The sequence below is a fragment of the Zalophus californianus genome, chromosome 5, assembly GCF_009762305.2.
Source record: "Zalophus californianus isolate mZalCal1 chromosome 5, mZalCal1.pri.v2, whole genome shotgun sequence".
NCBI lineage: Eukaryota > Metazoa > Chordata > Mammalia > Carnivora > Otariidae > Zalophus > Zalophus californianus.
In genome coordinates this window covers 39,212,382-39,236,566 of record NC_045599.1, presented here as the reverse complement: position 1 = coordinate 39,236,566, position 24,185 = coordinate 39,212,382, and the positions used below count along the sequence as shown (strand labels likewise).

Below are 24,185 nucleotides of genomic sequence, written 5' to 3'. Positions count from 1 at the left end.
TGAAATCATAATATTTTTGATAGATTAAAGAAAATATTTTCCTTTTCCCAAAACTTTCTAAAATAGTTTAAAAATATTATTAAAATTATTTCATCCTGCTTCTTTTCACTTGCTAATGTAGCAGCTTAAAAATTTTACAAATGTGGCCTGCATTACATTTCTATTGGACAGAGTTGTTCTGTGCCTTTGGTAGCATGTACATTTATATCGTGTCCCAATTTCTTCATGTGCAGAAAATGACTTTTGACCTTTCCAATACAAGGTTTCATCCAAAAAAGTGTTTCATAACATTAAAAAAAAAACCCTTTGGGGCACCTGGATGGCTCAGTCAGTGAAGCATCCAACTCTTGATTTCAGCTCAGGTCATAATCTTGGGGCTGTGAGGTCGAGCCCCGCATCAGGCTCTGCACTGGGCATGGAGCCTGCTTGAGATTCTCTCTCTCTCCCTCTTCCTCTGCCCCTCCCCCCTTTAAAAATACTTTAAAAATATTCTCATTACAAAAATAATACATGTTCTAAATTTTCTTTGACAAAAATATGAACAATAATAACCACACATAACCACTGTACAATATTTTTATATATTAATTTTGACACACACACACTTTTTTTAACTGAGAAAGGGGAAACCAGTCTATATTGTTTTTTGACTTTTTTAAATAATATAACATAAATATCTATCCTTGTCATTACATACCCTTACATTTTTCTATACTCATATTAGCCTGAAGACATGTCCTACTCCAAGAAGTAACAATGGCTTTTGATAGCAGAGATTTTTTAATCCTTAATAACAGCTTTATTGAGATCCTATACCATAAAAAAATCACTTTTTAAAAGTATACAGTTCGGTGATGTTAGTATATCCAGAGTTGTGCAACTGTTACCCTTATCTAATTTAGAACTTTTTCATCACCCTAGAAAGAAACTCCCAAATCCATAAGCATTCACTCCCATTCTCCCACCCAGCCCCTGGCAAACTAATCTACTTTCTGTCTCTATGGATTTGCCCATTCTGAACATTTCACACAAATGGAATCACATAATATGTAGTGACATAATATGTGGTCTTTTGTGACTGGCTTCTTTCACTTGGTATGTTTTCAAGGTTGATTCATGTTGTAACGTGTCAGTATGTCTTTCCTTTTTATGGCTGAATGATAATCCATTGTATGGATATATCACATTTTATCCAGTTATTACCTGATGAACATTTGAGTTGTTTCCACTTTGAGGCTATTCTGAATAATGCCACCATCATGAATATTCATGTACAGGTCTTGAGTGAAGATGGGTTTTCAATTCCATTGGGTGTATACCTAAAAGGGAAACTGCTGGGTCATATGCACTGTTTAACATTTTGAGGAACTGTCAAACTATTTGTGGCTGCACCATTATACAACCCCACAAGCAGTGTGCGAAGTTTCCCATTTTGCCACAATCTCACCAACACGGTGGTAAGTGGTTTTCCACTGAGAGGCTATTACCCATTTCTAAGAGAGACAAATCAGAATCTAGTAGTGCATGCTTTCAATAGCGTGGCCTCAACCCACCCCAACATGTGCACACACGTGCGCGCACACACACACACACACACACACACGTGTATGCAGTGCCAGGCTCCTTTCTGTTTGACTTTGGGTATATTATTTATCTCTATTACCCTCAGTAAAATGGAAATAATAATAGCACTTTCCTTTTAAGGGCTGCTGTTAGAATTAAATGAGATAATGCTAGTAAGACCCTTTGCACAGCACCTGGTACATAATATATGCTCAACAAGTGTTAGCTACTAATATTTTATCAATGGCTCAATACTTTCCCATTGTTTGTATTCACCATAATTTGCCTAGCCAATTCTGTTGGACATTTGGGTTGTTTCCAGTTTTTCATGATTCTAAACAATGCTCTGAGAAATAACCTTATGGCTAAATTTTTGCCCACATCTATGATGAATTTCTTAGGATATATTCTGTAAAGTGTTATTGCTTGGTCCCTCTTAAAGAAATTTGAAAGATATTTCCCAATATATATTCTCATTTAAATTATATGAAATTTTATTTTGAGAATTGTCATCAGGAACTGGATAGTACCCCTTGAGTCTTGTGGAAGGGATTTTGTAAATCCTCACCTTATACCGAATAAATATAATGCAAATTAAAAATATCCTGAATAAGACAGCCTAAATTTAACTCTAAAACCACTGAATGAGAAAACGTACAAGAGGATATTTTCTCTCAGGCTCTCAGATCTGGACTCCTGGATTTTTGTTCCTCTTCTCCATTGTATCAATATCCTAACAAGACATGCTGAAGAGCTATCAATGAAATCAGGCAGAGTGGCTGTCTTTGTTTTGCATTTAGGCAAATCCAGAGCAAAAGTAAGGAGAGAGTGGAGCTTGAACAGTAGAAAAGGATGATTCATGGAGAATGGGCATGCATCTGACATTCCTTATGTTGTCAGGTCCCTTATGGGGCAGTCTCTTCCAGGTCTACCATGGCAATAGCATATCCAGCCTGGAAGGGATCAAAGGCATCGGGTTTCCTCTGATGAGTATGGGAAAGCTTTATGATAAAGGTAGGATTTTAAGAGTCATTTAGCATTATGGCTCAAGTTTGGTCGGATGGTGGGATGCTCTGGAATTTGACACAGTTTGGGAAATTTAGCATTGAGAATTGGAAGGAACTTTGCATAGATTACAGGGTTGAGCAGGAAGATACAGCAGCAAGTATTGCATTTCTACCGGTGTGCTGCTAAATGTTTAACAATCGGCTCTCAAAGCAAACAAAAATCCCCAAAGCCCTGATTTATATAGGGTTTTTAAAAAATTTCCATGATATGAATATCCCACCATAGCAGATTGCAGATTTTAAGCTACCAACACGATGTCCCTCACAGCAGAGCTGGAAATAGATGTGTATAATCCGCACATTCGGCTCTCCAGTATGTAGCAGCTCCAGCGTACCACTGTTTCTTTGCATAAATTACTGTACTTGGATAACTGAAGGAAAATTTTACTCTGTGAAATCCATTAAGAATGCAGAATCTGGATTTAATACAACATTTTAAGAGCAAGATGTTTTGTTTTCTTTTCCCAGGTTAAATTCCATTTTAAAAGTTCACTCATGCCATGTATGACATGTTCTAGTAGCATGCACAAAAAGGAATGGCGAAACTTGCTGGAAACTCAAGAGCTTACCCACTGAGCAGTCAACACATAAACCACCTCAGAGAGACAGTTGTGCCTTCAGTGCTTAGTGATCTTGGAGAGGGATTTCAGAGGATTCCACAATAGAGAAATGTGATTAGGTCTGCACGTAGAGAGGGTCATCATAATTCCACAGGACTTGATGGCTTCTAAAGGGCTTTTTGCAGGATGGTAAAATTTCATGCATCCAGTTTCTAGTTTGCCATTAGGACAGATCAGTAGGTAGTAAAACTCTGATTTCTAAGTCACTTTTGTTCACATAAATGATCCACTTGTAGTGCATCTCTCCCTTTCTCTACTGGTGGAGATGTACATGAGTCATGGCTAGGAGGGAGAACTGACATTTTAGCACAAAACAGTTAGGCTGCTCTGAAGCCACTCAGCAACACTCTCAGGTAGTTTCTATTTTTTTCTTCTATTTTGCAAATACAGAGGCCCAGAGATGTTAAATTGCTTCCCAAAGGTCATGAAATTCATAAATGCCTGAGTTGGGACAAACCAGGACCGTCTGACGCCTAAGCCTATATTAAGAATCTCCAGACTGGCTTAGGTCAAAGGTTTTAATAAAATTGTAGATATTTAATGTATTAATTGGAAGGATGACCTGAAAGATTCCAGTGTAAGCAGCACTAACCTAAATGGGGTGAGGCGGCCATGACAAGGATGATAAAAAAACAATGTGTCTATGTGCCATCATTCTGAATTGTGTAACTTAAGAAGCCTGTGTATTTGTAATTGGCCTTTTTTGTGTAAAGTATAAGCCTGGATTAGGTCAGCCTTTCAAAGTGTCTTCTGCTGCCCCTTTTATAGCTAATGACTCCTTTTACATAAACTGTAAATTAGACACTAAGTTCCATGACAGCGGAAACTATTTTTTTTATGCACAGATGTTGTGCATCTCCAGGCCTGTCCCAGGGGCTGACTTAGTAGGTGCTTTAATATTTGTTCATTATTGAGAGTGGTGATGATAATAAATAGTCAACAAGTAATAGCAGTATCTTCTCTCTGGGATTATTCAATACATTATCTCATTAAATCCACACAATAACTCCATGAAGTAGATACTATTCTTCCCCCTAATTTAGAGGTTTAAAAAATGTCTTAGGGGAACCTTGTAACTTACTCAAGGACACAGTAATAAGTGTCAGAAAATCAGCTGTGCTTGATATCAGAACCTTAGCATTTAGCATTACGCTATAGTCTGTTGATTTATAATGCATTTGTTGTATCTCTAAGAAAGCTCATTTTATCAAAATCAGGTGATAGAATTTCAGTTCTGTGACTAAAGGGACTCTGTTTTAACTGTTATCCCCAGTGCCCAGAACAATTCTTGGCACATCTTAAGTGCTCAGTAAATATTCTTGGTACATATGCATACAGGAATGGGTAGCACAATTATGTCAACTGTAATAAAGCTTAGAAACTAGAAAATTACTGGCTCACAACAGGTTTTATTGTTGGGTGTGGTTTGTTTTTTTTTTTTTTTGCAAGAATTTTTTTTAAAGATTTTTATTTATTTATTTGAGAGAGAGAATGAGAGAGAGAGAGAGAGCACATGAGCGAGGGGAGGGTCAGAGGGAGAAGCAGACTCCCTGCTGAGCAGGGAGCGTGATGCGGGACTCGATCCTGGGACTCCAGGATCATGACCTGAGCCGAAGGCAGTCGCTTAACCAACTGAGCCACCCAGGCGCCCTTTTTTGCAAGAATTTTAATAAGGATTGAGCTTCTAAACCTAAATATTACAAATATTTGTTGTACTGAAGAAATCCAGTCATTTATTCACTCATTGAAGAAGTACATACCTCTATCCAGCAAAGGTAATTGAGCACCTACTAGTGCCAGACATTTAATATCAGAGATAGAGTAGGAATGGTTGATAATGATATGGAAACAACTATTACAAAATGCAGTGAGCCATGAAGAAGACCAAAAAAAAAAAAGATATAGACACAGAAAATTCTAGAGGAAGAGACTGTGGTATGGTCAGGTAATGCCTCAGGGAAGTTGGGACAGTTGAGCTGAGATGCTGAAGAATGCCAAGAACATGAGGAAAGAGCATAGGTTGACATGTGCACATTTCAAATGCTTTTGAAAAGAACTTGATGTGTTGAGGCATAGAAAAAAGGTCGGCAGGTCTTCTGAGAAATGGTCTATATGGTCCTCTTACCACTACAGGATTGCACAGGGTTCTTTCAACCCCTTGACTTCCTTTCCTACACATCATTGTGTTCAAGCACAAAGCCAACAGCCTTATTTCTCCTGGTTGTGGTGCAGGGCCTAGTTCCCCAATGCTCACAGTAGAAAAGAGTGGTCCACAAAGTTGAAACTTTGCAATCTCCTTACCCATGATGAATCTGTGTTGCCTGTACCATTGAATAAATGCAGGAGGACTGCTGCAGGAAACGTGAAAGGGAAAATTTAGTAAATCCCAGAAACTTAATCTACGGAGGGGACCTTTCTCCCATTGGTTACAGTGGAAAATTCCTCAAGCACAGCCTGGCCCATGAGCCTGGGCCTACCAACTTCATCATACAGCTCTGTGCCAATCTAGCCCACATTCCAGGAAGATAAAGGGAGGATTTCCAAATACTATTCCAAGGTCTCCTGTCACAAGTTAAGGTCATTTCAACGGAAAGCAAAATGTCTTCTTACCACTTGGAGAGGAACTTAGCTTTTTCCCCCTCTGCCCGCCCCTTCCCCATTATGCTTAACAGCAAGGGAAGCTGAACTGTGTAACTACAGATGAGCTGACCACTGGAGACTTGGTGATGGATACAGCTCATCATGTGGAAGAACCAGCCGTGAACTGATGCTGAGTGGATTACATTAGTCACTGGAATCTCATTGGTGAAATTTGAACAAATAGTCAAACAAGTTAAGACTTAACCACCAAATGACAATCAAATGGAATCTGTTATAAGCTGAACTTCCCTTAAAAATTATATCGAAGACTATTTCTACTCTCTTCTCCCTCTCGCTTTCTGGAGATGGGGGATAATTCCATTTTCCATCTGCTGGAAGCATCCACTCTTCGTGGAAATCTGATTGCAATTCCCAACCTGTTAAAAACTTGTTTTCCCATTTTTTTTTGAACTTCGAGTACTTTCTAAATCGTGTTAGCGGAAGCATTCTATGTATATAATTAACTCCCAGGTCCCTCTGGGCTCATCTAGCTCAACCTGTGGAGCTTAACTGAGCAAGACGTCTGCTGATGTCTCTCCCTGCAGTGACACCCACTGAAATGAATACCTTCTACAAGAGGAAAATGGGGAAATGTCTTTTCCAATTTGGCTTTTTAGGGAGTTGGGTAGCTTCATAAATGGTTTTATTGGTTTCATAACAGTAGCAATCAAGTTTTCTTTCAAATACCGAATTTGCAATATGGGGAAACGTGGTGGTGGGGGGGAATTCTGCATTTTCCTCCTAGGTTAAGTAGGGAGGCAGGTCTCTTTTTTTGTACTAATTGGATCTTTGAAATCTCCTCAGGGTAGCAGAGACTCCCATGTCCCTTCCATGCTGGGAGCAAATGCAAGCGGTTCCTGCAGTGTTGTGTCTTCACAAGCAAGACCTACGGGAGGGCCTGCAGCACTTGGTCCAAAACAAAGTGCACAGGGCTAGGGAAGGTGGACTTTTTCAGATTGACTTTGTGGACTGGCTTCATAACTCAGCCCTTTTGCATCCCTCTGCCTGCGTATACATAGATGCCTACAGTAGGAAGGGGATGTTGACTGCGTCTGGAATGGAGAAGTCGTAGGGGGTCGCAGGAAAGTTCTGGCCCCTGCTCCCCGTTCTATTCCTAGCACAGGAGGCTTCAGTTAGGCTACGGCAGCCCTTCTTCCCATTCTCTCCTCTCTGAGGCTTCGAAGCCCAGGCCTCGCCGTTGAACTTAATCAAGGGACCGCATACCTCACACAAGGGTGAGCGGAAGGGACCTGACTGTTGTCTCCCGCCCTCCCTCAGGGGACCTACTTCTGTTTGCGGTACTGAAGCGCAGGTGTCCGGAGCAAGGCAGCGAGCTAGGGCCTCTGGGTCTCGAGTAAACGCCGCCCTTAGCCGCGTGGCACGTTGGAGGGCGGTTGCCAGAGCGCGTCTCTGGTTTTCGCGTGAACCTGCCGGCTCGCTGCTTGCTGCTCGGGTGCCGGTTCGCAGCTGCGTGCGCCCCACTGCAGCAGAGAGCAGCCGCAGCCTCTGCCTCGGCCACCGGCGCTGCTGGGGACGAGTCCTGGGGCTGCTGACGCGGCTGGGAGGAGCCTCGCCTTTAATGCACCAGCCGCCTCCAGCCTCCTCCTGCAGCAGCGCAGCTGCGAGTGCGCGCGTGTGGGTGTGAGGGTGAGTGCGCTGGCGCCGGCCGCAGCGCCCTGCCCAGCTCCCCGCCGCCTTCCTCGCCCCCGCCAGCCGGAGCCGCCCTCCCGTGGGACCAGCACCCTGCTCCTGGCCGGCCCATCCCGAATCCGGCCCCTGCCATCTCGCCACTGCAGCCCGGGTCCAGAAAGGCACCATTTTGTCGCGGCCGCCCGCTCTCCCAGGGGGAGGAGGGACCTTTTTTGCATTTTGGAGCGGCGGCCAACGTGGGGAACCTGTTGGGCATCTCCCCAGCCCCGCTTGTGAGCGCCTCACGGGCGGCGGGCGGGCCCGGACCCCTCGGGGCACGGCGCATCTTGGCACCCGGCGGCCGCGGAGCCGGGCGCAGCATCCTCGCTGGGAATTGGAGCTGGAGTGAGCGCACCGCGGGAGGAGCCGCCGCAGCCTCGGAGATCCCGAGTGGAGGAGGTGACAGCTCCATTGCCGGGTTTTTATTTTTTTTTTCTCTCCGCCTCCCCGTCTCCTCCTCAGGCTCGGACCATGGTGCAGTCCCACCGGCTCCCCTGCCCCCCTCTCCTGTGAGACTGGCTGCGGGGAGGGATCATGGATACTTGTCTGCCGGCTTCTGGTTCCCACGCAAGTAAGCCTGCTGTCAATGGAGGAGGACATTGATACCCGCAAAATCAACAACAGTTTCCTGCGCGACCACAGCTATGCGACCGAAGGTAACGCCAGCCCCGCCGCATTCCGCCGCTGGGGCCGGGCGCAAGTTGCGGATCGCTGGGCTCGGCGGGCCGCCGGGCGCCGAGTGGCGGAGACTCCTCCCGGCCCGGGGCTGGGGCGGGGGCTCGGCCCGCGGGGGCAGCGGCCGGTGCGCCCCACATCCATCCGCGCTCCGCGAGGCGAGCCCGGCGTTCAGCAGCAGGTGGACCCGGCGCCCACGGGAGTTAAAATGGCCCTCGGGGATCAGGCTTTGCAGGGTGGGGCTCCCGACTGGAAAAATGACCCCGTGAAGGCAGATGACCCATCCCCCAAGATGTTTGTCGGGGTCTTGGAGGGGGAGATAAGAAAGGGGCCCAGTCGGATCGGAGGTCCTTCCCCCCCTCTCCCCACCAGCGGAATGATGTTGTGTCTCTCAGTGGCTGCAGGGAAGACATGGTTTCATTTCCTGCCCGACTATCTCTCCGGCCAGGTTACCTGCTCAGACAATCAGAACCCCAAAAGGCCCTTTGCAAAAGGGCGAGCCCCTTTCCCCTTGGAAGTGCATTAGCAAGAAATAAAAAGGTAGCTGGGGAGACGGCGTTCCAGCAGCAAGCGAACGAGTCTAACACGTGGGGCGAGCAATGCGATCAGTGGGGCCTTTAAAATCACCATTATGAATTCTGCAGCAGTACTTTCTGCTGAATCAACAGCCAGCAGAAAGCAAGAGGGTTCAGTAAGCTGAGCTTTGCCAAGAGGTGAAATTGTCGTAGCGCGCTCTCTCTCAGCTTGTTCTGACGTTAGCAGGCAGGCAAGGAAAGTCAGCAGGTGGAATCTCATTCTGCCTTTTGTGTGTGAATAGAGAGTAAAGGCATTTTTTTTTTCAAATGCCAAAACTTTTGCGTTTTTGCTTTCATTTTCTACCTGTAGGCCCTTATCCTTAACCACTCATATAAAGTGTTGCATTATCACGTTGTAATATCCACGTGAGAAAATGTGTGTGAAAGTGCTTTAGGAAAACATTGCACGGTATGTTAATTTAAGACAATTCTTGTTATTCTTGGATACTAAAATTTCTATAATATTTAATCAAATCAAGAATCATAGAAAAATGTGATGGTGTTGGGGTAGTATAAGAGTTCAAACTCTGAAAGAAATAAAAAGATACAATTTGGGGGCAAAGGTGGCATCTTCTATAAACATCCCAGTAAGTTTTAGGTAATAAAGAATGTCCAGTGCTATTGAAAATATATTCTTCATTCATCATCATTATTGGAGAGCATCCAGCCTGATATGTCCGTGGGTGCTAGACAGATGAAGCTGACTTGTATGAGCTCTGGTGTTCAGGAGCTTAGATGGCTTTTAAGGGATGTTCAGCCTGTCCCTCCCCCATACAGGCACCATACTTGCCGAGTCTTTTCATTTACAGGATGACAGGGTGGTTATAAGATGTTCTTTCTCAGTCTCAAGTGCTTTGTCACTGAATCAGTTACCAGGTAGATTATGACTAGCTCTGTGTCTGAGCATGTTATCCAGGAGAGAAGTTGGCCTTGGGTCTATTGGTCTTTCTGGGTGATACTTCTTTCTGTTTGTGACAACAAAGAGGGCTGCCTTCATGTTTTCTTCTAGATTGCATTATGCTCCAAGTGCAGGCAAAGGAAACCTACTGAGCTGGGAAGATGGGCAGATTGGGGCCATGTGTATGGGAGTATCACCTCTAGAATGAAGAAATGAGTTAAAAATGGAATTCCTTAGTGCTTTCTGGGCCCCAGGTACTACCCTGATCTTTGGTCCTATTTTATGCCATTTTTGTAAACTCTGATTCTGATTAAAATAACTGGGTTCGTGTAGTCAAAAATGAAGCATGAGTTTATAACAGGCAGCTCTCTAAAATCTTTCTAAGTCAACCTCTCAGAACGTTCTGTCTCTCATACACAGACATCACACTGAAAACTAAACAAAACCTTTATTTCTCAGTATGCCTTCAGGTTTCTTTACCTGATCTTACTGAAAGTCTGGGAAGAAGGGAAAAATGCAACTTGGACAGTGTAAATAGCAGAAGTTGAGTAAAGCAGGAAGTTCTCTATGGTCTTTATCTGTTCATTTTAGGGAACATTCATGCAGTGGTGCTGGCCACAGGGGCAAGAGTCCATCCTCTCTCTTCTGATGAATACCTTGGAAGTGCCAAGTACATCTTGAAATGTCACCAGATCAAAATATTATTTGTTAAAATCCTCTTTGTTGAGGGCTTGCCTCAAAAGTACCCTCCTCCTTTATTAACTTAAATCCACTTTCTCTTAAATCTGACCTTAGTTTCTCGGTCCTTCTACAGACTTTGCTGTGCTTTTTGTCTTCCTTGATATTTCAGCATTTTCCTACCTGGCCAGATATGTCAAGGGTTTTGTTTTGTTTTGTTTTGTTTCTCTCCAAATTCTCCTTCACATTTATCTCTGAATTTTTCTTTGCTTTGCTTTGCTCAGATCATTCCACACTGCAGTATTCTATTTAAAGCTGAAAGGTTTTTGCTGTGTAGTTAGTGTGAAGGACTCTAAGCTCAATTTGCATTGTAAGTGGTAGCTGCAGGCAAGTTCAGCCAGCTAAGAGCAATGCAAATGCTAAAGGACACTTTTACCCAAGCTTTCCTCTCTTATTTTTTCTCCCTCTCCCCTCTCCTTCCTCCCTTCCTCTCTCCCCCACACCACCCTCTCCCTCCCTCCCCTCCTTTCCCTACCCTCCACCCCCCCCACCACAGGGAAGAAAAAGAATGCATGATCTGTATTTATTAAAGACATTTCCTATGACTCTTCCTTTATTCTGAGCATCAAAGTTACCCCCTCCTCGATCTTTATCTTTTTCCCCTTTTTAAAGTGACCGTCTTTGAGAATCTTCTGTTTTCCATGTACTTGCTGAGCTTTTTAAATATAGCACTTCAATATCTCCACATCCTGCTAAGCGAATGCTATTAACATTTTCAAATAAGGAAACTGAGCAACTGAGGCCCACAGATGTTACTAATTTGTGAGGGTGACACAGATGAGGGAAGAGCTTGCCTTCCAACTCAAGACCATTTGAAGCGCATGCTCTTCCACTAAGAAATTCTGCACTGCCTCATTTTCTTTCCTTCAACCATTAGCTCCCGTTAGGAAGACGACCACTATGATTTTATCTTCGTGTATAAATTGTATTCCTATCTGGGGTCAAATTCTTGACAGGGATCATTTGAACATGTGTATATGGGATTAAATATGATGAAGAGTGGGGTTGGAATGACTACAGAAATAAAGTCAACACAATGTTTTTACTGGCTTTTTTAGATACCGAACTCTGGGGCTCCTAAACAAGGCTTCATCTCTCAAATCTCTCTGATCTCTATGTGGATTTCTTTATTTTCAGACTTGTTAGAACTAACCAAAACCCTCTCTCCATTAGGGCGGTTTGAGAGTATTCTACACTGATCTTCCTACTCTTCCGTGGGGCCAAAGAAAGAATAAATGTTTTTCCTAGCTTAGTTTACAGGAATGGCAATCTGGTTAGAAGAGGAAGTCAGAGAACATGTTTTAAAATAACTACTCTGTTCTCAGTTTCCCTAGCTGTAAAATGGGAATAACAATAGAACCTGTGCCACAGGGGAAAAAAAATTAATACAGGAAAAGCACTCAAGGCAGTGCCTAATACAAAGTCAGACCTCGGTAAATGCCCTCAGTACGTTATAGGTACATTTGCATAGCAAACATGCGTTTTCCTTGGATCCTGTGTTGATTGGGGATGGTCTTGAGGGGAACGGCTAGTGGAGACAGGCGAGAAGTCACTAAAACCTACCGGTCTCTTCTTGGCTGGAGCATCGGCTGTGGATCTTGCCATTTAGTTATTTGCTTTAGTGTACTTGCTGGTTATATTCTGGCAGTGAGTAAGTTCCATCTTCTTGCAGAGGCCTTTAAAAACCTATACTGTTTATGGGCGCCTGGGTGGCTCAGTTGGTTAAGCGACTGCCTTTGGCTCAGGCCATGATCCTGGAGTCCCAGGATCCAGTCCCGCGTCGGGCTCCCTGCTCAGCAGGGAGTCTGCTTCTCTCTCTGACCCTCTTCCCTCTTGTGCTCTCTATCTCTCATTCTCTCTCTCAAATAAACAAATAAAATCTTTAAAAAAATAAAAAAATAAAAACCTATACTGTTTACACATTAAAGGAAGAACAAATTTATTATTCCATGATTTATGATTATATTATTATTATTACATAATTATTGATTCATTCTGCCTTTAATTCCTTCAACAAATATTAGTTGACTTTCTGCAGAGGTGATCCGGCCTGGTCCAATACAGACATGGTATCAGGCTGGCACAGAAGGCAGACATTAAATAATTTTGCAAATAACTATATAATTCCCAATTATGGTAAGTGACATTCAGGAAAAGCACAGTATGCCTCGAGATCATATATAAGGCAGGAAGGTAGATCTAATTTAGTTTGGGGGACCAGAGGCAGCCTCTCAAAGAAAGTTTTAAGTTGAGAACTAAAGGCTCAGTCAGGAATCAACAAGAGGTGAAGACAATTCAGGTAGAAGGGACAATAGGTACAAAGACCAGAGATTTACAATAGTTTGGACTGATTTGAAGAATAGAAAGCTGCCTGTGGCTGGAGTATAGGGAACAAGAGGAAGAGTGATGAAAATTAGACCAGAACCTGCAGTTGACTTTGGAAGGCGCCCAAACCGGGAAAAATCCATGCTAGAATAGATGGATGGCTGAATGGTTAGATACACGGTAAAGCAAGTATGACATGTTCATGGTAAAATTGAGATGATCCATCAATGGATAGACACTGTAAATTTTTTTTTTCAATTTTGCTCTCTGTTTAAAAATTTTCATAACAAAATGTCACAAAAGAGAGACTAGAGAGGTAGTCAGAGACCGGATCATGTTGAGCCTTAACCATAATTATGGAGTTTGGACTTTATCCAAAGATGGATCGAAAGCCATTAAAGGATTTTGATCGAGGTGGAAATATGATCAGGTTTGTTTTTTCAAAGCTCAGTCTCGCTGCTATGCAGGGTGGGGCGGAGATAAATAGAGCAAAATGGGGAATAGTTAGAATGCCACAGCTGTACTCATCTCAGCAGAAGAGATGAAGAGAAATTAGGCGATTCTGATACATTGTAGAAGAAGAATGGATAAGAAGAGTGGATATTGGTGTGATAGATTGGGCAGAAATAGAGAAGTAGGTGGAGCTGAGTGTCAAGGATGACTCCCAGCACTTTGCTCTGAGACTGGATGCATAATAGAACTTCTCACTGACACTGGAAAAAGACTTCGGAAATTGATTAGTCTGAGGAGTGTGTGAGCCATTTAGCCTCACAGCAAGACCCTCCAGCAGTTGGGCCTGAAGCTCAGAAGCAAGATCGGGACTAGATGTATAATTTGGGATGTCAGCAGCATATTAAAAGTATTTAAAGCCATGTGAATAGATGAGATGCCTAGGAGAAGAGCACTCCAGGGCAGAATTTGAGCCAACAAGGAAACTTACTTTGGCTTGGTATAAAGAAATTGTAACGGGCGCCTGCGTGGCTCAGTTGGTTAAGCGACTGCCTTCGGCTCAGGTCATGATCCTGGAGTCCCAGGATCGAGTCCCGCATCGGGCTCCCTGCTCGGCGGGGAGTCTGCTTCTCCCTCTGACCCTCCCCCCTCTCATGCTCTCTCTCTCTATCTCATACTCTCTCTCAAATAAATAAATAAAATCTTAAAAAAAAAAAAGAAATTGTAACAAAAAACACCTGACAATGGAATGCCTTAGTTAGGTGTAAACCTAACTAATCACACACTGAAATTATTCAAAGAACACTATATGGCCATTTCTCAACAATGTGGTAGAACTCTTGGGTGAGTTGAGTGTAGAGGGTCTCCAAACTTGAGTGAGATCTGTGTGATTTGTGAAATGTTACAGCTTCCTAGGGGCATGGGAATAAACGTGAGAAAGTAAAAGTCCCTGCTTCCTCTACCCCACCCCCATTTCACACCCGCTCAAGAGGGAAGCTAAGATGAATAAAACTAGGAAGGTACATGAAAATGGCTTTTGATATGAAGGGGCTGGGAAGGCACTAGAAAAATAAAAGGAGGCGGTGTCATATGATGGAGAGCTGCCTTGTAGTTCCTTAAGTTGCCTTGATATTTGTATGCAAATTCCAGATCAGAATAGTACTTCCAATGCATATGGATGAATGTTTGAGTTCTCTCCCGTTCTCGGAAAAATCTGAAATGGAAGGTGGAAAGAAGCTGCCTTATACTACTGTAAATGACCTTTCTGGGGATAGGGAGTGTTCTGCTACCAAACATAATAACCAGAGTGCATTGAAAATCACTAGCAAGTATTCATTATTAGCATCCAGGTCCCCAGGGGCAATCTCCAGCCCTTTATGAGGGCTGGTCAGAAATGTGCCAATGAACCTGGGGTGAATAATATTAGGCCAGTCCTGTCAAAATATTGGTAATGCTCAATGAAAAGAGCACAGTTGTAGACTGACATTCCTAGACTCTGGCATTTGCATTCACGAAGAAACTAAGGGTCCAATTTCAGCACTTAGCTGAGGGAAGAGAATTGAGGTTTCTCATGCACTGTCTATTCCAGGCATTTTCCTAGGTGTTGTGCATATGTTTGTTTACTCATTGAATCTCCTTCAACAACCATGAGAGAATGGTTGCATTAGTCTCATTTTTCAGACTAAGAAATTTTGAGCTTTGGAAAAGCAAAGAAACTTATGTAAGGTCACATACTTGTAAGTGGTGGAACCAGCTTGGAAACCATGACTGCCCGGACTTGAGGCCCGTGCTCTTCGCCCACCCCTGCTGCCTCTGGTCAGGATTTTAGGGGAAAAAAATGCAGGTTATGTTCTCTCTTTTGCATATATCCCCATGGTGCACGTTCAGTGCTGCTGGACTGACTTGTTCCATCTTTCCAGAAGGGCAGTACACGTGTCTGAGCCTTCGCCATTGTCCCACAGGAAGGAAGTTGAACTTCTCCACCCAATGCCAGAGTCCTTAGTTGACCTTCTACTCTAGATGTATTCTACTCGATAAGGAAAGAAGGAAAATATTTATGGAATTGAGCAAATTGTGCGAATTAGCTGGGTTTTTATACGCTTGTCCCTGTCCCTCACCCTTAGCATAGGATGTTAACAGTGCAATTCCCAGGCTGTGCCGGGAGGGGTCCCTGGACCTTCTGGGCACCCATTTTCCAGAACTGATAGCAGCTCCGATAATTGGCTTAGGTAACAAAAGGAATGGATAGAGGCAGCTGCTGTGTGATGGCAGTTGTCCTTTGCATATAAATGCGGAGGTGTGTGAGGCCTTCTTTTGGCCAGAGAGGCTTGCCGGTGCTGTTCACCTCATCCCCCATTAAGGAGATTGCTTTCACCAAACTTGGCATCTTTGCCACCAATTTGCCTTCTTTTGCCTCTCCAACAGAACTCTAGAATCAGGCTGAAAATCAGAACAGACCAGATCTGACGTAACTATCTCATTGGAAGCTCATTGTTTTTACAGGACTACTAGGAACTTTGTTTTAAATAACCCAGGAACCCTTGAATTCTTAAGCTCCAAGTTCACTGTGGAAAGAGTGGAAAGTGATGATGGTAGGATCTACATGTGTGAAATCCACAGAAAACCAATTAGTACTAATTTTGGAGAAGGGGTCATGAATGGAAAGTGATAGGTGTGTAGAGGGCGTTTGTCAGACTCTCAGTTCTTTGCTTTAGAAGAGACCTGATTGCTTCCAGCAAATGTAGAGAAATGAAGGGGACTCTGTGGGTAAGAAACAAAAAAATGCATGGGATCTCAGGGTCTGGAGGGATCCCCGAAGGACAGGATTTTAACCCAAGAAAGGGAAGTTCTGCTAGAAGGAATGTGCCAGAGAGTACCTTACCTGTGCTGAGCTTGATGCAGGGCGACTGGCAGCCTCCTCCTCCAAGTGCATTGCCGACTCCACTTTTGTGAATCCACTAGGTAGTGAACCTGAACGAGTCCCAGAATTGCAGGTAACCTCCTCCACTTGATGTAGGGGGCTCATCTCTGATGAGCTCAACAGATACACAAGGGGGCAGAGGGTAGACAAGCTGCAAATGGCTCTCATGGAGAATACTGCAGCAAGGTGCTGAGCATTCCCAGGTGGCCTGAAAGACAAAGCTTGGATCCTTAAGTACAAAATATCATCAAAAGGTGTTGTACCAAAGAGGAGAGCTGTATAAGAAACTTGAGGAAAGTAACATTGCTCATTTAACTTTGCAGAAGTCAAGTTGGGGCCAGGAACACCCAAGTTAGGAGGTCGGTTGGTTCACAGTAGTTGTATTCCTGCCATTGACATTCTCCTCTGTCTATGTCTTTATATTAATCAAGCAAATAATACATAAGTGTCTTCTTACTTGAAATGATTCAAGCATTACTGAAGTTGACAAAGCAGGGGCACCTGGCTGGCTCAGTCAGTAGAGCACGTGACTCTTGATCTCAGGGTTGTAAGTCTGAGCCCCATGTTGGGTGTAGAGATTACTTAAAAAAGAAAGAAAGAAAGAAAGAAATCTTAAAAAAAAAAAAAGCAGCAGACAAAGCAAAGCATGAATCACCCTCTATCCCCACACCCATCCCACTTCCCTGCCCAGAGTTAGCACTGTCATTAGTCGACTGTGCTTCCTCATGGCCACCTTTGGATGTATTTTCGTACATTTAAATATACATGTACACATCTGTATTGTGGGAGGGATTATTTGCATAAGTGAACGTACACTGCTTGTTCTGTTTGCACTTTGTTTTTTCTCCCACTCAGTGATCTCGAAAGATCTTTCCATGTCAGGACACCTACAGCTGCCTTGTTCTTTGTAATGGCTGCATAGTGCCCTGTGGTATGACTGTATCATAGTTTATTAAGTAGTTCCCTTGTGGAGGGAAGAAAGTTATTTTATATTACATACAATGCTGTGGTGACTATCTATCTATCTATCATTCTATCTATGTATCTGTCTGTCTATCCATCCATCCATCCATCCATCCATCATTTGTGTTCAAAGGTTCTCCTTCCTGATTTTACCATCTTTAAAGCCAAGATACTGGTTCCTATTTCTCCACAAAGAGGCAAGAAGGACTTTCTGGTTCTTCCTTTCTTCCCTAATAAACCTTGGATAAGTCCTGTAACTGTGTGAACTTGCATTTCCTAGCATAGAATATGAGAACACTTGGCATATCTACTTCTATGTGCATAGCACTGTATATTCTATAACTGTTTTAGATTTGAGTGTTAATAAAGGATAAGGTTGATTGGTAGTAGTTGTGGAAGGCTTGCTATGTGCCAGGAACAAACTTTGAGTTTTAAAGTATTTTTCTTATTTAGTCCTCGGAACTCCAGAGGTTGATATTGTCCTTACCCCCCTTGAAGTGAAAAGTTGAAGCAGAATGAGATGATGACTTGTCCAAGGTCACCCACTAGGAAGTGGCAGAACGGAAGTCACTTCCAGGACTGTCAGTGTAGTATATGAACACACCTTTTAAAACAGAAGTCATGATGTTGACACGGGGAAAGGGTGATTCATTTTCCTACAGAAATTTTGAATTTTGAATCAATGCCAATACAAAAGATCCAGTTTTTATCAAGATTTTAAAAATGAGCAGAGGGAACATTAGAAGGGGTGGAGCGTTGTGTGCAGTGATGTAGAATGCACATCCAAAGACCTGGGTGTTATTCCCAATCCCACAATCATAATTAGTTACTTTTACTCTGTGGGCTTCTGTTTCTTAATCTCCTAAAATGAGGCTGAAGATGGGGGAGGGGTGGCCTGCTCTCTTAGATTTTTCTGGCTCTGGGTTTCTGTGATGCACTATGTCTCTATTTGATGCTGTGTGTCATTTAGACCTCTTTAGTCTGTTGTGACCTTGTGCTCATAGGTGAGCGTGGGGGACATAGGCGTTGGCTTTAAATGGCCCCACAACTCCAGGCTTGGCTGTAAGAGCTGATGGGTCAGATCATCCTTCTGGCAAGAAGTCTCTCATGTAGCCAAGAGGTGGAGCCAGAAAGGGAAGCATCTCTTTGCCAAAAGCTTCTGCAGATGGAGGAGCCAGTCTGTCTGGGCGGCCCATGACTTTGAGAGGAGCCATTTGGCAAAGTTGTTGGCAGGAGCTGCCTTGCAACATGAATGCTGGAGACTGTCCTGGGCTGGAGTGAATCAGGGATGCAGCAAAGGTGGCTGATGGAACAAATAACCATCTGGTGAGCAGGGTGCTGCTCATCTTGCCGTGCTGACAGCGAAGAGCAAGTGCCAATCGGCGAGGCTGGGCTCTCAGTGACACGATCTGACAGGCACAATAAAATGTCTCCCCTGCTGTTGAACGCTCCTTGGAGGGGCTTATGAATCCCATGTGAACCTGTTCTTTCCGAGATCAAGAAGGCTCCAGTTTCTTGCACTATTCTAGGAAAGAAGATTCATCACGTCAAACAAAACTTACCGGATCTGTGGCCAGCTGCTGTGCTGGTTGTGCTGGGGAATAAGGTGAATGGAGTAACAGTTCCTGTTGGATTTGAGCAGATGATACTCTGTCCTGCTCAAAATATACTTCACCCTCTTCAAGCCAGGCTTTGAGAGTCCATGCTGCATTTGCCTCTCTTGTTACGTCAGGTAGCTGAAGTGGTGGAATCGGGCCCTGCATGGCTCTGGAAGCATCTCTACGGCCTTGGACAGATCACTCTGTCTCTGATGATTTCTTCTACTGAGAAGATATGGCAGGGGTTGAAGCACCATGCCCCTGCTAGCATGCTATTATTCATATGTGAGAAATACATTCAAAAGAATGCCTCTCTCACTCTATGCTTTTGGGACCCATGGTTGATGGTCAACTGGAAAAATTAAGGCAGAAAAAAAAACAGTTTAAATACTATTTTAAATAACACTGCCTAATTTTGATGAAGAGTCTGTTAAGAATCAAGGCTTCGTCTTTGCATGAGTTTGCTGACTGGGGCTTTTATTTTTCTTGTACAAACCACACCCCAAAACAAAAAAAAAACCATGTCCAAGTTTGGTTTCCTTGAGGTTGAATGACAGTATAAACAGGTGAGAAGCAAACTTACCACAGATCCTTCTAGATTTTTTACGACTGTCCCTGATCTTTTATCTCTCCCACATTTAATCTGACAACTCTTTGTCATCTTTTGAAGCATCCGACTTAGTTTTCATATGAAATAATCCCTTTCTAACTTTCCACACCACTCTTTTCATCACCTTCTGTGATACTTGATTAACTAACAAGTATAACTGGCATCAAGAGATAAGGGACAAAACAGAACTGCCTTGTAGTAAACCTGCGTCTCAGCCAGAAGAAGCAGGAGTGTGCCTCTGTCCCAGAGATGAGCCTACTAAATAAGCTGTGAGTAGAGATAATGCTGTAGGCCCATTTTACAGAGGCAACAGAAGGCATTTTTCCAACCAATGAGTCTGCTTCTTAGAAATCTGTTACAAGAGGTTCCATGGAGCCCCTGGGTGGCTCAGTGGGTTGGGCGTCCCACTCTGAGGTCATGATCTCAGGGTTGTGAGATTGAGCCCCCACGTCGGGCTCCACACTCAGTGCACAGTCTGCTTAAGATTCCCTCCCTCCGTCCCTTCCCCCGCTCGAGCTCTCTCTCTTTAAATAAATAAATAAATAAATAAATAAATAAATAAATAAATAAATAAATCTTTAAAAGAAAGAAAAAGAGCTTCCATTTTATCTCTGGTGAGGAGGAAGAGCCACCATGTACTGAGTGCTGGCAGTGTACCAGGAATTGAGTACTGTTCTCTGTACTCTGTATATTTTGTATGATGTACCACATATTATACATGCATGTATATATTGTGCCCTATATTGATGTGTATATGATCCAGATATGTGCACATGTATGTGTTTCATTTAATCCTCACAGCAAACCTCAGAAGTATGTACAGTTAAAGCTTAATTAGATGAGACTTTTAGGTCTTATTCACCATTGTCCAATAGCCATGTCCTAGCACAGTGCCTGGTTTGGGTTTTGTTGCTGTTGTTTTTAACAAAACTCTCAGACATAAGCTTTAGGTTAGAATAACTATCTAATAGGATAATAATTTGGTATCTCCACTTTGCACAACTATAGATATTCTAGAACAGGAGTTGGTAAATTTGCCTATAAAGAGTCAGGTACTCAACACTTTGGGTTTTGCTGACCATACAGTCTTTGTCCCAGCTACTGAACTCTGCCATTGCTGCATGTGGGCATGGCTGTATTATTCTAGCGAAACTCTATTTACAAAATCAAGTGCTGGCCCTTGGATGGTAGTTTGCTGACCCTCCCATTCTAAAAAAATGTTTGGAACCCAACAGAAGTTCAAAAGACGTTGGCCTTCCAAGTGAGTGGTTGCAGTTAAGTGCTACAGAGAAGCTTTTCCAAACAGGAATGGCTTATGGTCAAAGTTGGGTCTTAGTGGGATTCTGATAGGTGACGAGGAGTGGCAAAGGCTGTCTTCATGGAGAGGGGGATTTTTTGTGATGTTAGGAGGCAAAAGTATGCAAGGAAAATGGCATGCTGTTTGATCAAATGAGCTAGAGACTAGACACATAAAAGGCCATTAGAATCCCTGCACATAAGCACACCTCCCTTAGTAGTGTCCCCCAAATGTTCACTCCATACACATTTAAAAATATTTATTATATACTAGGCACCATGCTAAAAAAAACAGGCAAACGATAAAAAATCAAAACAAAGACTCTGGCCTCATAGAACTTGCATTCTATTGGGAAGACATACATGTGCATGAAATAAACACAAACATAAGAGTGTGATATAAATCTTAGTATGTAGAAAAAGAAAAGAACCTATGAGGACAAAATATATGTCCACTGATGAAAACTTGGACTAAAAAGAAAAGTGTAAAAAAGAAAATCGAATTTACCTCTAGCCCCAGACATAATCATTACAAATATTTTCAATGCATTTTCTTCCAGGCTGTGTGTGTGTGAGTGTGTGAGTGTGTGTGTGCATGTGTGTGCATGTGCGCACGTGTGCACATGCAGCCCACCACATATGTGTGTATAAGAGAAAAGAGAAAGGAGTGGATAATACTGGAATTATATGTAAAATGGTATCATATCTATTGTTGTTTTGTTTGTTTTGGTTCTAAATAAAATTGTGAACATTCTTCTGTAACATAGTTCAACCACAATTTTGCCATTCATCTAATGCTGGAAGTTAAATTATTTCCAGTATGTTGCTATAATAACTGATAAATAATTGCATGACTCTAAATCCTCTCTAGTTATTTTTTTTTAGAACAGGTTTCTAAAGTCAAGTTTGCTGGGTTAAATGGTATAAATAATTAAGTTTCTAGATACAAATGAGTTTCTAGATAATAATTAATATATTTTCTAGAAAAAGCTGTACCAAGGAAGACCTTTGCAGTTGCTGTGGCCCTTTCCCACCGTTGCCTGGTCTTTTTCCTCTATCTCACATTGTCACAGATTTTTAGAGAGAATTTTTGCAGGTGAAGATTAGAAATAAATTCATCAAGGTATAACCACTGAACCTTAATATGTTCCTTTGCCCTTTTCCTTCCCCAAAGCCCACGTACTTCTACCCAGTCTGAAAGGGGAGGCAAGCACAATTCTCAGCCTCTGCCATTAAATACATGGGTGAGTCGCTCATTCTCTGGGATTTAGTTGCCCACCTATATTAAATAAAATGACTTTCATGGTTCCAGGGCATCGGTTGTAGATAAGTATATGGAACCTGGTGACCCAGAAATGTTAATTTTCCTCAGACTGATAAGTAGGTGACTTCAAAGAATGATTGACCCACAACGACAACCAGTATGGTTGTTTAATGAGCTAGGCCTCTTCTGGGGTTCATATTGGACATTTCTGAAAGATGTGTTCCTTTTTTTTCCTATTAATACTATGTGTGGTTGAATGCAATTTGAACCCAGATAAATCTGAGGAAACTAAACTTTACCTATCATTGACCTAAGGCTTACAGACATCTCTAGTACTCCTCCAAAAATTGAGTGCACGATTTGATGGAATTGAAAAGTATAAATCTTAGAAACACCCAGTGGGATTGTATTTTTAGTGAGTGATTTTGGTCCCTTTTCAAAATGAATGGGCTGTCTGCATTTCAGCAGTCACTGGGGATTATAGGTAGGAGTTGAAGTCTCAATCCATTTTCCTTGAGTATTTGGGGCATTTTCCTTCCTGTGAAGTAAGAATACAAAGTTGAGACTTTTTTTTTAATTTAAAATTTTTATGACGTTTAAAAAAATTGATACATAGGTTGTGACCTAAGAGTCAGGCAGATAAAATGTAAAGGATAGCTGGCTGGCTGGCTGGCTGACTGGCTGGCTGATGGGCTGGGTGGATGGATGGTCATTTGAATGGACAAAGATTTGTGGTGGTCAGTAGGAGACCAGTTGCTTCCTCAGAGGATTAAAAGTATGAAAACGTCTTCTAGAAACATCAATTTAAATAACAACTTGGGATCGTAATATTAAAATCGACCTCTCATCTCCTTTCTCTTATGTCTGGGAAGCCAGGGCAGGTACGATGGGGCAAGAGAGTGAGTATTGATTAGGACAGCACAGATCCATGGGAACATGCTTCCAGGAAGTCTTCACTGGTACTAGTTTAGACAAAAAGAAATACAACAGAGGGGAGAAGAGCTACTCTGGAACCCTAAGCTAACAGAAAAGTCTGGGACAGTTCAGTGCTTCCAACTGACATCTCTTGGAGTGACCAATACTTAATCCCATCCCAGTTCTGTAGGATTAGGCTGGCTGAAACTAACATTCTATGCTATGAAAGTCAGAGCCCTCTGGTCACTTGATAGGACGTAGGGAGAATGTTTTTCACGCAGTTCCATTTGTGAATAAGGTGTGTTTCCCTCTAGGTTCTCTGACCCCTTACAGGGTCAGAGATCAAAGACTTGCTAAGGTCTCCCTGGGGACCTGAAGAACTCTGTGCACAGTGGTGAAAAACAAAACAAAACAAAAAAGCAAAAGTAAAAGCAGTCTGATTATGATATTGTGCTTCTGTTGCCAACATGCTTACTCAGTCCCTAAGATTCCTCAGCACAATTTGAGATGGAAATTTTCTGATCAGAATTTTTCCTATAAGTCTCAAAAACTTGGATTTAAGCCTGTTATGTGGGCCAGGTTTTTTCTTTCTCCAGTTACTTGACAAGTAGGTTGCCTTTGAGTCACTCATTTGAATGGCCTTGATCTAGACATTGGCACATGCTGAAAAGGCAAAAAATATTTTCCTACTTGTGTTTGACCCTTCAAGAAGACTGGGCTGTTGACCATTTTGTCCTGTGCTTGTAAACCTTACTGCTTCCTGCCTGTCCTCTCATCTCTCTGAGTCTCTCCTAACTGACATCTAAGTCAACCATGTGGCCTTGCACTGGGTCCTCAGTACTCCACACCATCCCTGCTTCCTGCTTCTGTACGTACAATTTCCCCTTTCCTGGTACCTACCTGTCCTGCCTTGAATCTGCATTTTCCCATGAAATTTTTTCTCAGTTCCTTGAGTGTTTTAATCATAACAACAGTGCTGTGACATATAGGTATTATCCCCATTTCATGAATGTGGACACCAAAGTCCAAGTTCAGATAGCCTGCCAGAAAGAGGGGAGCCTGAGCATTGTTTCCCCCGCTAGAAAGAAACTCCTGGAAGACAGTCATCACACCTTTACCTCCTTGTTTTATCCTACAGAGGACAGTGTGGTGCTTGGCACATGGGCGCTTTGTAAGTGGTTTTGAACTTGATTTGAGTTGGAGAGTAGATTTGTAAAGTCTCTGTAGTTAGGGCAGCAGCCAGGTACATATTCTTTACTCGGGCGTTTAACTTACAACTCCACCCAGACATGTCTAAGCTAGGTTCTCCTACCCCCACTGGAGTTTAAAGATGTGCTATATGATTTTTGCCATCACTTGGAAATTGTACCAACTAATTA

General features: G+C 42.8%; 1 protein-coding gene across 11 annotated transcripts in view; it reads left to right on the top strand.

The window, feature by feature from the left end:
• The window catches only part of PPP2R2B (protein phosphatase 2 regulatory subunit Bbeta), a 445,076-nt gene that overhangs the window by 166,217 nt on the left and 254,674 nt on the right, over positions 1-24,185 (top strand). For 4 of the 11 annotated variants that reach the window (XM_027605524.2, XM_027605526.2, XM_027605525.2 and 1 more), the window contains one exon: positions 8,042-8,235. The exons of 6 other annotated variants lie outside the window; for them this stretch is intronic. In XM_027605524.2, coding sequence (XP_027461325.2) covers positions 8,042-8,235 — 194 coding nt within the window. Of the gene's footprint in view, positions 1-7,512; positions 8,236-24,185 lie in introns of those variants that run through there. One more of the 11 variants, XM_027605531.2, reaches the window with a different exon arrangement.